The sequence below is a fragment of the Physella acuta genome, unplaced genomic scaffold (genome assembly GCF_028476545.2).
Source record: "Physella acuta isolate Inbredline_101_S28 unplaced genomic scaffold, ASM2847654v3 ptg001441l, whole genome shotgun sequence".
Classification (NCBI taxonomy): domain Eukaryota; kingdom Metazoa; phylum Mollusca; class Gastropoda; family Physidae; genus Physella; species Physella acuta.
This window is the reverse complement of record NW_026732956.1, coordinates 639,446-654,918: the sequence shown is the minus strand read 5'-3', so window position 1 is coordinate 654,918 and position 15,473 is coordinate 639,446. Positions and strand designations below refer to the sequence as shown.

General features: G+C 34.1%; 1 protein-coding gene across 3 annotated transcripts; it reads left to right on the top strand.

The window, feature by feature from the left end:
* The first annotated feature begins 1,037 nt into the window (after positions 1-1,037).
* LOC131927839 (uncharacterized) lies at positions 1,038-11,852 on the top strand. Of its 3 annotated transcripts, none has more exons than XM_059283699.1 (13): positions 1,038-1,061; positions 3,315-4,026; positions 4,499-4,634; positions 4,737-4,870; positions 5,312-5,374; positions 5,706-5,853; positions 6,454-6,569; positions 6,953-7,019; positions 7,840-7,990; positions 8,498-8,950; positions 9,153-9,187; positions 10,144-10,354; positions 10,987-11,852. In XM_059283699.1, the coding sequence occupies exons 2-13, from the start codon at positions 3,324-3,326 to the stop codon at positions 11,179-11,181; spliced, it is 2,412 nt and encodes an 803-aa protein (XP_059139682.1). In that variant the 5' UTR covers positions 1,038-1,061; positions 3,315-3,323; the 3' UTR covers positions 11,182-11,852. The 3 variants fall into 3 exon arrangements, with proteins under 3 accessions (XP_059139682.1, XP_059139680.1, XP_059139681.1); XM_059283697.1 differs by having other exon boundaries at positions 1,057-1,155; XM_059283698.1 differs by lacking the exon at positions 1,038-1,061 and adding an exon at positions 1,097-1,178.
* Positions 11,853-15,473: the final 3,621 nt, after the last annotated feature.

Genomic DNA, 15,473 nt, shown 5'->3' with positions numbered 1-15,473 from the left:
CCACCCATTGACTGGGTAAAGAACAATCAACATCCCACCCATTCACAGGGTGAAGAACGATCAACATCCCATCCATTCACCGGGTAAAGAACAATCAACATCCCACCCATTCACTGGGTGAAGAACAACAAGCTGATCACATAAACATTTTGTCTGGCTCGCAATGGCTGCGTGCCCGTCTCTTGTCTTTGTTGTTTTGTTGTTTTTATTTTTATCCGACGGGCTGATGAAGCAGCGTTTATCTTTCTCTGTGACCATAAACCTGTTTGTTAACATTTCGACTTCTGAGTTCCCGCGGGGGAAAAAACATTATAAAATAATAAAGCTGGGAAAAAAATCAAAAATATTTTAAGAATCAAATCTTATAAAATAAAAAAAAAATGCGGAAAACTCAAAAATATGTTATTGCCTTTATTAAGGCAACACACAATACACGGTTACTTTACTTTAAACCAGCGCCCTTCCTACCTCCTCACCTTATAAATAAGAAATAAATCGAGATGGTCACGGGCAGTATTCGTGTGCAGTGGCGTCACAAGTCGTGTACGAGGGCGCGGTCCGCACCGGGTGACACCAATGGGTGATAACCACGACAAAAAAGAAATCGTAACATTTGCTGAAAGCAATGTTTTGTACAGTTAAAATAACACAACTGTAGGGGTAGAAGGGGTGACACCAAACTGAAAATGCTAAATTGTTGAATGAAATGGGGGGGGGGGGGTGACTTATCGCACCAAACCTTGCGACGCCACTGCTCGTGTGTACAATGAGTTGGATGAAAACGGATCGCCATATCATCAGTGACAGCGGCTGCTCTTCTTCAATGTTGGTCCCTAAAGGCGCCAGAGTTTCTTCCGGGCATCTCTTCGGGGGGGGGGGGGATTCTACCGCCCCCCCCCCCCCCCCCCCCCCCTCCCAAAAAATTTCAATTTTTTTCAATTTTTAAATTGGTTTGTCTTTTCTGGATTTCTTTTTAAATAACAGTACATGGTACACGAAAACACAATTTTACAGCTGTGAGAAATAATAAAACAAAACACTAAGGCTCACTAAGGCCTAAGGTATTGTAAACTGTAGGGCCTAAATGACAGTAAATGTAAACCAATGCATTTAGAATTTAGAGAGATTTAGGCATTAGCATTAATTAATAATTAGGTAATAACCAATGCATTTCATAGGTGAATAGATTCTAGATCTAGTTAGTCAAGTTACTCCAGTTCTAGTCTAGATCTAGAATCTAGATCTAAATCAAATTTTTATTTTTTACTAGCGTAACGGTGTAAGTGTAACCGTACCCTCGCTTTGTCGCGGGAATAGAAGAAAAAGTCTGTCAAAATAAGAAGGGTTTCATCAATGCGTTACCAGTCCTATATATAACTATATTGATATTCTGACCTTGTTTTCTAAAACAGTTATTAAAATTTTAAATGTAGCCTAAACAATGCCTGTGCTTGAATCATAAATAATTAAATATTGCGACACGGGTTTACCTACACTACAGCATGAAAACCTTCAGTGTACGTTAATCACTCACTGAAATAATGAGGTAGCATAGAACACACTTCAGTGACCACCTTTGTGGGACGAAGCTGAAATTTTTTTTCGCAGCCAAATTGCACCCTACCAGGCCGCCAGCGGGCACGCCTGATTCAATTTAGTGAGCACCTATAACACCCCGTCTTATCCATTGTCTATCACACTGTTTAGAACTATCGTAGCTGCCATAGCGCTCATGGGAAAGACCAGGGCGCCAAATTGCATCCTGCCGGGGGCCGCCCATGCAAAATTAAATCCCCCCTCCCTCCAGAAACCTTGGGAGTATTCATGGATTCCCTATAGTTTTATGGCACTCTGATAAAAGGTGTCGAACCGCATCAGACATTTTGAATACATTGTATATAGAGAAGAATGGCATCCTCCCAGGGTGCAGCCCTTGCAAAATTAAAAATGATGTATTTACAGCAACCTCACCTAGGGTTGTCTAATCAATTCCCCAAACTTTGATGGCGATCGACTTTTATTTTTATATACTGTATATAGAGAAAAATCGCACCCTCCCATGACGCCGCCCTTTTGAAATTAAAAAGATTTTTTTACAGAAACCTCATATGGGGTGTTCTGATCAACTCCCTAAAGTTTGATGTGGATCGGATGAACGGTGTGAAACGGCAATCGACTTTTATTTTTTATATACCGTATAAAGTGAAAAAACAAATCGTGCCCTACCAGGACCCCACCCCTGCGAATTTGATATAGATAGATTTTATATAGATAGATAGATTATCGGATATAAAGTCACTGTTCTTTAATATTTAATAATAGCTATCTTAAGTTTCTCTTCACCAAACAAAACTGAAAAACTATTGAAACTATTAATTAGGCTCTTATTATTTATTATTTTATTATCTATAGTCCCCTACTACTTCAACAGACAACACCAGATTGACTGTCACCCAGTCACTGTGAGTCTGAGACTGCTGTAGGTACTCAAATTCAGTTGAGTCTGTTGAGTTGACTAACCTTAAGTCCTAAGCCTAGACATAGGGCCTAATAATTGTCTTAACTTACTAATCTTAAGATTAAAACTAAGCTTATTTTTAATCTAGGTAATCTCCCTGTAGAATGTAGATATGTACATGGTAATGTTTGTTGGGTTTTTGACTCATTAGTTACTGTGGCTAAACCATGGTTTTTTGACATTAATCTTAAGTCCTATGAATCACTGTACCGTTTAATACAGCACCTCGAAATGTGCTGAAGATTGCTCACTTCTTTTTATTCTGTCCACTGTGTTCAAAAACACTTTCAAATTTGATAAAATTTATTGGTAATAATTCTTACTGGTTTGATGAATGAATGAATTAGTAATTGTTAGTAGGCCTAGACCCACATTACTATTTAGTTCTAAGTCTAAGTACATAGAGTTCATAGACTAGGATCACATTGTGCTGTGACAGGATTTTTCTCTTATTGAGCAAAGAACACAATACCTTTTCTCTAAAATATCAACCAAGACAAGCATAAAGTCAAAATCATAAAATCAATGTCTTGCAAATTGTGCCCTGCAATTCATCTGTAATTCCGTTAATTAGATTATAAATCTTATTGCTGGCATCAGTAATTTCTGAGTGGATCCAGCCCAAGCAAGAATCTAAGTACATCAACCTGACTTAACTTAATAAAGAGAAAGGAATATGACATATAGTATATCAGCTACTTTTTCTTATTTTAAGATGCATGCATTTTTTTTTCTGTTTTTTTTTAAGACTTTTTTTTTTAGCTTATTGACTTATTTGTATTGTATATAACTGTAGATTCTAAAGATGTCAAACAGCTTAGAAACTGTGGAAGTGGAGGGCGAGGAACTGGTTGGTGATGCTGACATGAGTGAATGGACGATTCTATTTGAATCAGATGAAAGTAAAAGAAACAGCAGAATCTTGAGCAGGAAAAGCTCCAGAGAAAAGTCAAGTTCAAAGACAAGCTCAGATAAGCAGAAAACTGCATCCAGCCAAAGCAGAAATATTTTTGAAGCTTCAGCTTCAAACTTGCTCAATGATTCTTCTAACTCGGTTGCCAGCAAGTTGGAGCCCGAAACAGATCACAAATCAAAACAACCAGACAACAAACGAACTCATAATATGAGAAATGAAAATGGGTCTGGACTTAGTAGCTTAGGAATTCTATCAAAAGGGACAGAACCAAGCACAGGTGATTTGCCTGAAAACTTAGACAAGCTGAAGCATCCAGATGATCAGAAAGACGGGGAGGTACCAGGTAATCAGACAGATGGGGAGGTACCAGCTAAAGTACAAAAGTTAGAAAATGAAAGTGACATTTTAATGGCAATAGACGGTGAGTTGACGGAACTAGAAGATGTATCTAAACAAGTGGAGGATAAGGATGAGACAATTACTAATGTTAAATTTCTACCTTCGTTGACCGAAGATGATTTTCGGAACATTGACAACTACTTGGTTGAAGAAATGATGGAGGATGTTAGACAACAGATGATGCCTCGAATGGGTAAGTTTCGCACAAATGCAACATATTGTCTCTACATATAAAAATCCGATCATCATGAAACTTAAGGAGGTTATTTAGTACACTAAATTGAAGGTTTCTGCCATGAAAAATGTAAATATTGTGTATCTAAAAGCACTTGAATTTTAAAAATCTATTTAAAAATACACTTTGGAATCAAAATTACCCTATAAAAACATTAATTTGATATTTATTAAAATACATTTTTGTTGAAAATTAGGACTGAAAAACTGTAATTAAAAAAAGCTCTAATGATTCTCGCTAGTAAAAGTTTACTAAAATCCCTGCTGAACAATATCGAAGTTACGTTTTTGCTGAGTATTGCTATCCTAACTGGCCATATCTCTTATCTTTAACCTTTACCCTAGTTCTGACTTAAGCAATACCACCACCAACATTACTGTTGGGCTTATAAAAAAAAAGTAAATAACACAGTTATTTTGTTTAATTTCAGGGGACAAGTTTATTGTACAGTTTAGTCCTGTTGAACTAGCTGATCTTGCTGAAGTATCAGTCCAAAAATTACTTGAAACTCAGCCTAATTTAGCTTTTTACTTCAAACGCCAAGGGAAGTTCAAGAAGAAAAAAGGGTAAACTTTATACAGTTACTAGCTAGCTTGGATTTGATTGGTTAAAAGTATGAAACATTATCTTCTTCCTCAAATGAATTAGGTTTAAATCTTTAACAAAAGGTATGCAGAGTCCTACTTCTCAAAGTCCTTGGAAGTCCAGTCCTTCATCCAACAACTTATTGAAACCAAGTTGATAGAGAAACGCTGTGAAGTGACAATCACATATTGTCAAGGCAAGAAATCGCCTGATATCTGTAAGTAAAATAAAAGTGATTGTCAGCCAGGTGTGAAATGAATAGAGGAAGGAGGTTGATCAGCTGGATATTTAAAATGTTATAATAATCACCAGTATTGATAAAGGCAGTCATGCCTGTACTGTTAAGTTTTATCTTATAAATATTAAGTGCTCAGCACTTTTTCCTGTTTTAATCCAACTCCAAAAAGTAATGTTAACTATTTAAAGATGTTTTACTACACTTATACAATCTTTAAGATTTTATATTTTCAATATCCATTTTAAACTTATTTGTTTGATACCAGAATTATATATTTCTTGTTTGTGCAAGGAAAAGGTGGAGCAGTCTTTACAAAATAAGCTTACATTTTATTTTAAAGTTGGCATTCATGGTGTGTTGCTGGGAATAATACAATTGTTCATTAAGCGAAGTAATTATTTTAAAAATCTTCATTTCTAGTGTCATTTGTATTGTGGTTGGACAAAACTGAAAAACTGCACAAGCTCATCAAAACAGCTGAAGGTATAATTAATTTACAATAATTTATTTTCTGTATGATCTGATAGAAAATAATCAGTTTCCTCGTCTTAAATTTCTCACTTTAATGATTGGCGAAAAGTAACTTGCTTTATTTTTAAGCTCTGCAAGGCATTAAGCTTTAAAACAATCAATAGATTACATATAAATTAGTTTTTCTCATGTAGTTACATTGTTATTTTTAACTATATAAAGCTTGATGTTTAGCATGTATCAATTTATTAGAAAACTAACTTTTTCTTCACCTCAAAGAAAACCATTAGTATTATTTTTTTTAAATCAGTTTTTTAATTTCAATCTCATATTTTCCTCATAGAGCCCAACAAAGCTAAACCTGAAGTCAAAGAATTTCTCCAGATAGAAAAAGTTCCATCTTCTATATCGCCACTCCTGATAAAAACAGTTTTCCCATTTACAAAAAGTATTGTGTTAGAATCCAACAAATGTACAGGGGAATACAAAGGGTAATAAGGCATTTAATTTTTTTTGTCTTAAATTTCCCTATTCTATGGTATATGTAACTGTAATTTATCTTACGTCTTTTAATTTGCAGCTAAGCAAATAGTAGTTCTATTTAATTGTAATATAGTATTTATTATTTGTATTATTTTATGTAAGAATGTGCCTAAACTAAACTAAGATTTTGAATTTGAATAATTTATTTACTACATCTTTTTATTTTGAGATCAGCACTTCCGTAATAGATCTAGAATTTAAAATCTAACAGTTGTGTAGAGGAAAATGAAAATATTAAAATGGTTGTCCCTACCTGATTTTATAAAAGACAGTTAAAATTTACCAAGTTTAATTAAATATGTAAAAAAAATGTCATTATTTTTTTTTTCTCTTTTTTTTTTCAATATAATTAAAAATATCTTTTTTATTTAGTTTCATCATGGACAGTTATCCAACAGATAACTGGGTTATCTGGTATACTATATATCTATACTATAAAGCTCAAATGGTCTCTAAAGTAACATTTTAGACATTGCTCAGAAATATTTTTTTCAGCTTAACAAATCCAGTATTTACTTCAGCTGAATATATTTTTTTATATGTTCCAGTCCTTACAATATCTTCTATCCCAACCATGCATGGATTGAGGCCTTATTGGATTGTTGTACAGATTACATCTTTAAAAGTTTGCCTATCAACATTATTTACAAGCGCAAACAGCCAGGTATGAATTCAAGAGATTTCCTATGTTATGTTTTTATATTTTGCTTACTCTTCTGAAAAAATCCATAATACATCCAAAAATATTTGTTTGCTTAAATTTATTTTGATGGTTTAGATTTGTACCTATTTTAATTACATTTTAAACATTGTATTTTGCTTAAAGTACAGAATTATTATTTTTTAAAAGCTTTATCACAGGGTTTCTTTTTTCTGTGCAAATTATGTCACATCATACAAATTATAAATAAAAGTTTTGATCAAAAGAAAATTTAATTACTTATAACAGTTATTGTCCTTTATGCGTGTAGGTGTTTTTTATTTATTTCTAAATTAGTATTGTAAAATAAGAAATTAATTTTAATTATATCACTTTAACTTTAACAGAAGCTAAACCCAGCCTACCAGTAACAACAGAGCTTGCAAGTGTGGACAATTCTAACAAAGACCAAATGTAGGTGAAAAAATCTAACAAAATAGGAATTAAAAACAATAATAATTATATGCTTTTAAATGCACTAAAATTAAGAAAATGAATATAAATTGTTTTGAGTTATTATAGTAATAATAAAAAACAATAGTCTTTGTAAAAAAATTATACATTTTGCAACGAACTATTTTTTTTACTATTATTTCTTAAAGCTAATTATTGCAAAAGTTTTTAAAAATTTTTTATTTTCTACATGTTGGTATTCAAATATTGTAAGAAAAGATATAAGAGTAAGCAGATAGTTAAACTTAAATGAATTTAGTACCTTATTTAATAATTTTGTTTTAATTAATTTTAATTATGCTGTCTTCCTGCATGACTAGAAATATATGCTTCAATGCCTGATTAATAACTAAAAAGTTGTCGGTTCTAAAGCTTGAAATCATAGTTGAAATCAGCTGATTAAATAATTATTTTTCTTTCCAATTTAATATCTAATTAGATTAAAAATAAGATATTCTTGCATTGTCATCTGAAACTAATTTATCAGGAACGTAGAAAATACTGCGTAAGAAGTGAGTCAAAATTAAGTTTACAAAATTTGACCACCTACCCTTAGTAAAGCTTTTAAAAATAATGTCTTCAACATTCAACCAAAATTTTATGACAGCAAATTTGAGGGAAATAGAAAAAATTGATACCAAAAACAATGTATTAATATTAAAAAATCTATCATAAATTAAATATATCTTTTTACACATTTAAATTTAGTTGTTGATGTAGGAAACCCATTTCAATACAAAATTATATTTATAAACATGCATCTTTTCCTGAATTCTAACAGCACATCAGCAGCCAAAAAAAGCCCCAAACCAACAGATATAGACGAAGACATCTCTAGTATGACCTTGGATGTCTGTAGCGGTATGTTGGAATCTCTCAACAAACTCAAGAAACTCGGCACAGACAACCCAAGTGTGCTGAAAATATTAGAGGTTTGTACTGATAAGATGTGGCAAGAGAGTCTTAAGGTAGTTAAACCTAGCAATCTGCGTTATGATTGCATGAGATCTGGAAATAAATCATATTTTAATAAGCAGTGTAATGAGTGTACATGTATTGCAAGCAGCACATGTGCTCATCAGTCATTTTTACCCAAATCTTATTCAGTGATTTTTGTTAAAACTTGCCAGGTACATTTATCTTTGATGACAATGCAAGAGTTTCTAATTTTTAATCTAACTAGATACTCTTTGTTAGTACTAATTGTTAGTACTAATTGTTTTTAAAAACGAAAATAATCACTTTGTATTTTTTTTTGTTATTAAAATTTATAATTTCTAAACAGTACAAAATAAAATTAATACAACAAAACCATTATTATCAGCTTATTATAGGTTTTTTGTTTTTTTTTAACTTATTTTAATTCATTAAAAAAATCACTTTTTTTTTCAAAAATATTATTCTTAAGATGTCTGATATTTTCTTTTTTCTATGTACAGATGCAGTCTCAGTTAGCATTGCTCCAGCAGTCTTTGTCAGATACAAAGAAATCTACTGCAGGTAACTCAGCAGAGGAACCCTCTGACCCCTGGACAGTTGGTCCATCTGACACTGAAACCACTGAGCACAGTGCTGATCAATTCTCTGAAGAGATGAGGAGAGAAGAGGAGTATATGGTCAAGAGGCAGCAGCAGGAGATGGAGGATTTACAGAGGAGGATCAGGGAGGCTGGGGAGGGGGAGATGGAAGAAGGTATAAAGGAAGGGATAGATAGTGAGCTGGAGGAGATGTTGGCTGGTAAGGAAGAGATTCTGGCAGATGGTGGGGACAAGAGTGAACCAAGGGCATGTAAACAGGAGACAAGGGAAATAACTGGAGGGGGGAAAGCTCAAGAAAAGACAACTCTTAGTTCTAAGAGTAATGATGGAAGTGCATTAACAGAAAAGGCTGGGGTATGTATTGGGTAGACCATTTATTATACTGTCAGATAAGAAATGTGTTTTAAACACTGCCTATCTTAATTAAATTGAAAGTTTTCTGTTAAAAAACCTTTGAGAAAGTATTGCTTAATTCTTAGTCAAATTAATTTAAACAGTTTCTTTATAGTCATTCTTTTCAAATTGAAGGATGTTTTTTTTTCTCATCCCTTCTTAGGAAACTCCAGAGGCACGCCCTATTACCCCTGGAAGGTAAATCTATAATGTAACTATATTAACATAATTACTTGATTGCTAAGACAACACTTTTTATACTGCTGGTACTGCCTGCTATTATTGTAGCACCTGTACCTATTTTAACTTATCATTCTGGCTAGATCCCTCTACCTACCTAACTTAGATCAAACCTGAATCAAAACTTGTCCTGTGGTATCTAAACGATGGCCAGGTAAATCATCCAGTGTTGATGTACAGTGTCCTCAACACATGTTCACACTTGTCTAGTAGTTTTAGTGGGTGCAATAGAAAACAGATACTGGTGGTACATTTCTAATGGATATTATAATACAGAGTTTGTTGATCAATTTCTTCTACGTATAACACAGATATTGTCAATAAAAAAATTTTAAGGCGATGGTTCTTAATCTGAGTTTGATCAAACTCCAAGGGTTCAGTGAGTTTTGGGGGTTCGACGGTGGTCATATGATTTATAATCAGGTTTCGTCAGTGTGATGATAGAACTGTTGCGAAGGCTTGGGTGAAAGTGCATATAAATCTGGAAGGGTTTGGTAGCTCCAGTAAAGATAAGAACCACTGTATTAAGGTATTAAACCGATAATTGACAACTTTCTAACAGGGGATACGTTACCTAAAGGGTATTGCAAACAGTGTTCCTGTATTCTCCTCTATGCTCTTGTATGTCACAGTTTAAAAAAATCATTCTATAACATAACAATAAGTTTGCTATTGAGTACATCCAGGGTTTCTTTCAGGCATCTCCACACACAAAAATAGAATTTGTATACAAAATATATATCTCAACCAGTGTCTGCACTCCCACCCACTCCACCCCAAAAAATTTTTAAGTTCCTCCCTGGAGAAATATGTCTGAAAGAAAAACATTGTTTAGTTGACAGACCTTAACATTTTTAATTTTACCTTACTAGAACAAAGACCTTAGTTAACATTTTAAAATGTCTCCATCCCAGGACACTCAATAATGGCGTGCCAGTGTACAGTGAGCAGGAATACAGCCAGATGTTGACAAGTAAAACTTCCACACAGTTGCCCTCCCTTCATTACATTCAGCTTGCCTACTTTCCTAAACGCCAGTGCCCAGTGGAAGGTTGTCCTGCCACAAAGCTCTTCAAAACTGAGGCTTCGTTTCAAGAACACTGGAATATCTTTCATGAGCCCAATGTAAGATTTTGTCTTGCGTACAGGTTTACACAAGTTTAATTATAATTAGTAAATTAGCAAGTGGTCCTTAAAAATTGTGTAAATCAAAAGCAAATATGTTATTTAATTTAATTATTTTTTACTGTTGTAATCATAAAATTTTTCTAAATGTTGTTTGCACAACAAACTTGGTTGGATTTTATTGTTTATTTATGTCCAGTTCACCTTTATATTTTGTCATTTGTTCTTCTTCATGTCACCATTAGATTTTGTATCTGTTTATCTTTAGTAACCATAAGATTTTGTCTTGTACTAAACTTCAGGGTTCACCATGAGATTTTTTCATTTGTGTTTTATCTTCATGTCAACATGAAAGTTGGTCATCATTTATCTTCATGTCAACATGAAAGTTGGTCATTATTTATCTTTAGGTCACTTTGAGGTTTAGTCATATATCTTTAAGTTTACATGAGATTTTGTCATTTATCTCCAGGTTACCATGTGATGTTTTTTCACTTTTTATGTTCAACATTTTGTCATTTTTTTAATCCTCAGATAACTACAAGATTTTACTATTTATTTGTTTTTTCTCAGATAACCATGAACTTTTGTCATTTATTTATCCTGAGATTTTGACATTTGTTTATCATCAGATAACCATGAGATTTTGCCTGCATTGCTCCGCCTACTTCATGAACAACCCTGAGCTGGAGAGCCACCTGGCCAAACGTCACTCCCTCAGTGAACCAGATGTGGTGCAGAAACTCTTGTCTGAGGCCAGGGTCAAGGTCGTTTCAAATCCGAGCTTCAGAGATCCTGGTCATTTTTTGTCACCTTTTAGACAATAAGTCCTCACATAACCAACACTCATTTTCTCATCACTGTACTGTTGTTTGCTTTATTTTTTATCTAAAACTTTATCAATGTCTAAACCATGCTAAAACTTCTGCAGTAAACTGAAGAAACATTCTCTGTGTTGAGAACATTAGTTATTCGTCTTTTTTTTTTTAAAAGAATAAAATTACAATTAAGTCTGTATATATTTATCATAATGCTCTTTTATAACCTTAAACAAAACTGTGTATCCTGCATGGGATGACTCCTATCTTCTGCCAATTATTTTATTTTATCGGAAAACACCATCTCATGTGCTCTCCATCATCTCTTCTCTCTGTAAAACAGATGGTCAAAATGACACAGACTGTTAGAATAAGATTTAAAACTGGTTCAGTGTTACAGTACTGGTTAGCTTAAGTATTTGGTTATAGTATAGGTCTACTATGGGTGATTTGAATTGTAACTTATGTAAAACTTGCCAAGCTTGTTACCTTTTTTTTTACAAAACTAAATTAAAATGGGTAGGCGTACAATTTTGGTCCCAAAACAGTCTTTTTAGGCAATTCAGTATAAATGTTTATCTCTTTTCACCCTCCTTTCTCCTTTCTTAAATATTTCGGTTGACTCATTAAGTGCAATGAAAAATTTATATTAAATAAAATCATTGCACCTGTGCCAGATATATACCTATACATCATTAGATCTTATGATTAAAATATTCTAATATGTTAAATCATGTAATGTGATGTTACTGAGAGTAGATCTCCTCAGTGTCAAAGTCATGTCATCATGTAGCTATAGTTTTATGAAGTCATGTCATCATGTAGCTATAGTTTTATGAAGTCATGTCATCATGTAGCTATAGTTTTATTAAGTCATGTCATCATATAGCTATAGTTTTATTAAGTCATTACACCAGATCAAGGGGCTACACTTTTTGACACTACATGTTTCATGTAGCCTTAATCAACTTAATGTGAAATATGTTTTTTCTGAACGTCATAAAAAATAATCTGTTGAGAAGTGGCGTAGCTAGGGCATCAGGTATGTCTTTGATGCCCTTCTCAAAAATATAATTCCTGTGGAGCAAGTTTTAAAAGGATTGGGGTTTGAATATCCCCACTGGATTTTTATTAAATTTAACTTGTTTGTAGAATAACACTTGAACTTCAAAACCTTAAGCATAGGCCTGGGCCCTAAACAAAGTACCCGACTTTTTTAAAAAGTATAGTGCTTGTTTGTACAGATGAACTTCAATACTTCTGGCTCTCAGTAAAAAGACTGCTGTCATTTAAAGTCGCATCAAATGGGCGCCCGACAAAGGCTCAGTTCATGTATGCTGCCGTCAATATGGCTCCCGATGGCTCATGTCTACAACACCCCTTCCTCGATGCAGAACATAGATAAGCCAACAGCCTAAAGTAATAAAACGTCATTAAAACGTGTCTTCATTACAAACTGGTTTCATTGTATCTCAACTATTTTAAGTTTTGTTTAAGGGGTCATCTATTTTTACGTACATACGGGGTGTGGGTTGTTTCAACCCATGTTGATTTAATTAAGACACATTAGGGTCCATGTGGTACTATTATAGTCAATAGTGTTTCAGGTCATTAAAACAAAATGTAGTTAATCCTGCAAACATAATGTAAATAAATGTATAGATTCTACGTTTAAACGACCATGTTTACGTTTAAACAACTCTCGGGTAACAATAACGTAACCCACTTTTCTAAAATTAGCAGTGTAACAAAAATAACAGCTAAAAACTCGATATGTCCTTGATGTTCATTTTTTTTAATTTATGATTTAGGTGCATGAACACACGATTCTATATAATAAGAAATTAAATTTTAAATGACAATTGAGAGCTCACTTAAACATCGTCTGACATGAAGCGATGACAGTTGTGGTTCGCACTGTAACGTTTGTACGCTTTTGTCTTAGTGACAACAGTAGATTTTTATTGGAAAGAAAGAAAGCAATTTTTTTTTGTAGCATTTAGTTTAGTTTGAACATTAAAACATCGGTTTAGATTGTAAAGAGAAAAAAAACCATCGATAGTTCAATTATTTTTACTACTGTTCATAAGTAAAAATTTGGAGCCCCTGAAAATCGGGGACGTACAGTTTAGCCCATCCTCTCTTTATCCGCCACTATCAAAGAGCTTAGGCCTTACAATTTCACAATCTACTCCGTGTTCTTGATGTTCTCAGCATCTAATTTCGGTTGTAATTCTTATCGAATTGGGTACATAAAAACATTTCTATCTTACCTTTTAACTTCAATAACTCACATTCAAACATGCTTCTTACCTTTTATAAACGTACTATTTTCTACCGGTGCAGACAGCCGGACCAGCATGTCTAGGCCTATAGGGTCTACACTTTTCAACTGGTTAGGGTTATAGTTATAGCGCTAAATGCTTTGTCCTTTCGCTAGATGGTAATTTTTTTTTATTAGACGAATCAATCATTAACACAAGAGTTGAAATAAATCAAGTTTTTCTTAACTGTTTTGAAAAGATTCAGTTTTTTTTTTTTTGGTCCTACTGGTTGATCAACCCATTTGAGTGCCAAGGATAAAATTGTTTTATTTCAGTGTCTGAGCAGAAAACGATGACAGCTGCAGTTAGCACGTGGAGGGGGGGGGGTGAAAGTATTCGATGTGTAACAAATATTTGACTGACCTTTGTTTGGTAAATACAATGGCTTTTAATTTAGCCATTCAAACGATCTTTAAACTAACAGAAACAAAAGTCAGTAGGAAAGAAATTTTACTATTGTTGGTAAACAGACTTTGGGCCCCCTTACAATCTTTAATCTGGGGCCCTGGCTGCTGCCCTTTCAGCCCCCCCCCCCTTAATCCACCACTTATCAGAGCTAGATCTATGTGGGTTCTGTGACGTACTACCTCAATCATTCGACCACGCCTTCGTCAAATGGGTATTAATATATTATAAAGGGGGCTAATTGATAGATCTACCCGAGGTTAGTGTCGGGGGATAATTGACACGGGGTAACGTCCTGCTCACGCCTATACTACCACAATCTCTTATAACAGTTCACTCATTTTTCTCAATATATTCTAGATTTTTTAAAAAAAATTATCACAACTTTACCGTAAAGAAAAATAAGTACATAATTTATTCAACTTTACAATGACATTGGTAAGTTCCAAATCGGTCAAAGCTATATCATTATCAATATCAGGCTACACGTTTAGCGGTTACCGTTCTGATGTTTTCATTTCCTAACAATAGAAAACATGCCGCCTAGGTTTACTTCATGTCCATGTCGGTAGTAAAACTGTGTTATGAATGATAGACCTGATTCTAAAAACAAGGACACGCGAATTATCTCTCTTTGTTGTGTACGCGTGAAGATAGATTTGTCGGGCTAAATCGTCACCTAGCCATCATTTGAGGCACAGCATTGGCTACAATCGTAGACCAGCAGCTAAGTAAATTTTGTCAACACCATTTTCCAACAAGTACCATTAAACAAGGAGGTACGAACAAGATTTTTTTCATATAAAAACTAAATTAATCCAAATGCTCATATCGTTCAGCACGTATCAAAACGGCATCATAATGTATTTAATGCTGTTTTTTTTTTTTTTTTTTTTTTTTTTTTTTTTTGCTAGTATTGTTTGCATATTTCCAACCCTACAGTGATTTATTTTCATTGGAAATCTTTATTGATAAATACCGGAATATAAATAAATATAATATACAGTCTAGAATGTGTTGAGAAAATAAAATGGTATGAATTGTTTTATGATGGGCATTTGTTCTAACCAAAACCTGATGAAGAATGTTGTTTGATCTACTCATTGATTTGCTTTACCTAGGAAGAAAATGTTATTTTAAAAACATGTTTTGTGGTCAACAAGACTTGCTCGCCCTCTATACAAGACTCGCCTGCCCTCCATACAACAAGACTTGCCTGTCCTCCTTACAACAAGACTTGTCTGCCCTCCATACAACAAGACTTGCGACTTGCTCGCCCTACATACAACAAGACTTGCTCACCCTCCATACAACAAGACTTGCTCACCCTCCATACAACAAGACTTGCTCGCCCTCCATACAACAAGACTTGCCTGCCCTCTATACAACAAGACTCGCTCGCCCTCCATACAACAAGACTTGCGACTTGCTCGCCCTCCATACAACAAGACTTGCTCGCCCTCCATACAACAAGACTTTCCGGCCCTCCATACAACAAGACTTTCCGGCCCTCCATACAACAAGACTTTCCGGCCCTCCATACAACAAGACTTGCCGGCCCTCCATACAACA

What these genes read in the sequence shown, in the direction of transcription:
- LOC131927839 (XM_059283699.1), top strand. Translation starts at nt 3,324, where the DNA reads ATGTCAAACAGCTTAGAAACTGTGGAAGTGGAGGGCGAGGAACTGGTT. An exon ending in TGTACAGGGGAATACAAAGG is followed by an intron (nt 5,854 to 6,453) that starts GTAATAAGGCAT and finishes TATATGTTCCAG; the next exon opens with TCCTTACAATATCTTCTATC. An exon ending in GTGTGCTGAAAATATTAGAG is followed by an intron (nt 7,991 to 8,497) that starts GTTTGTACTGAT and finishes TTCTATGTACAG; the next exon opens with ATGCAGTCTCAGTTAGCATT.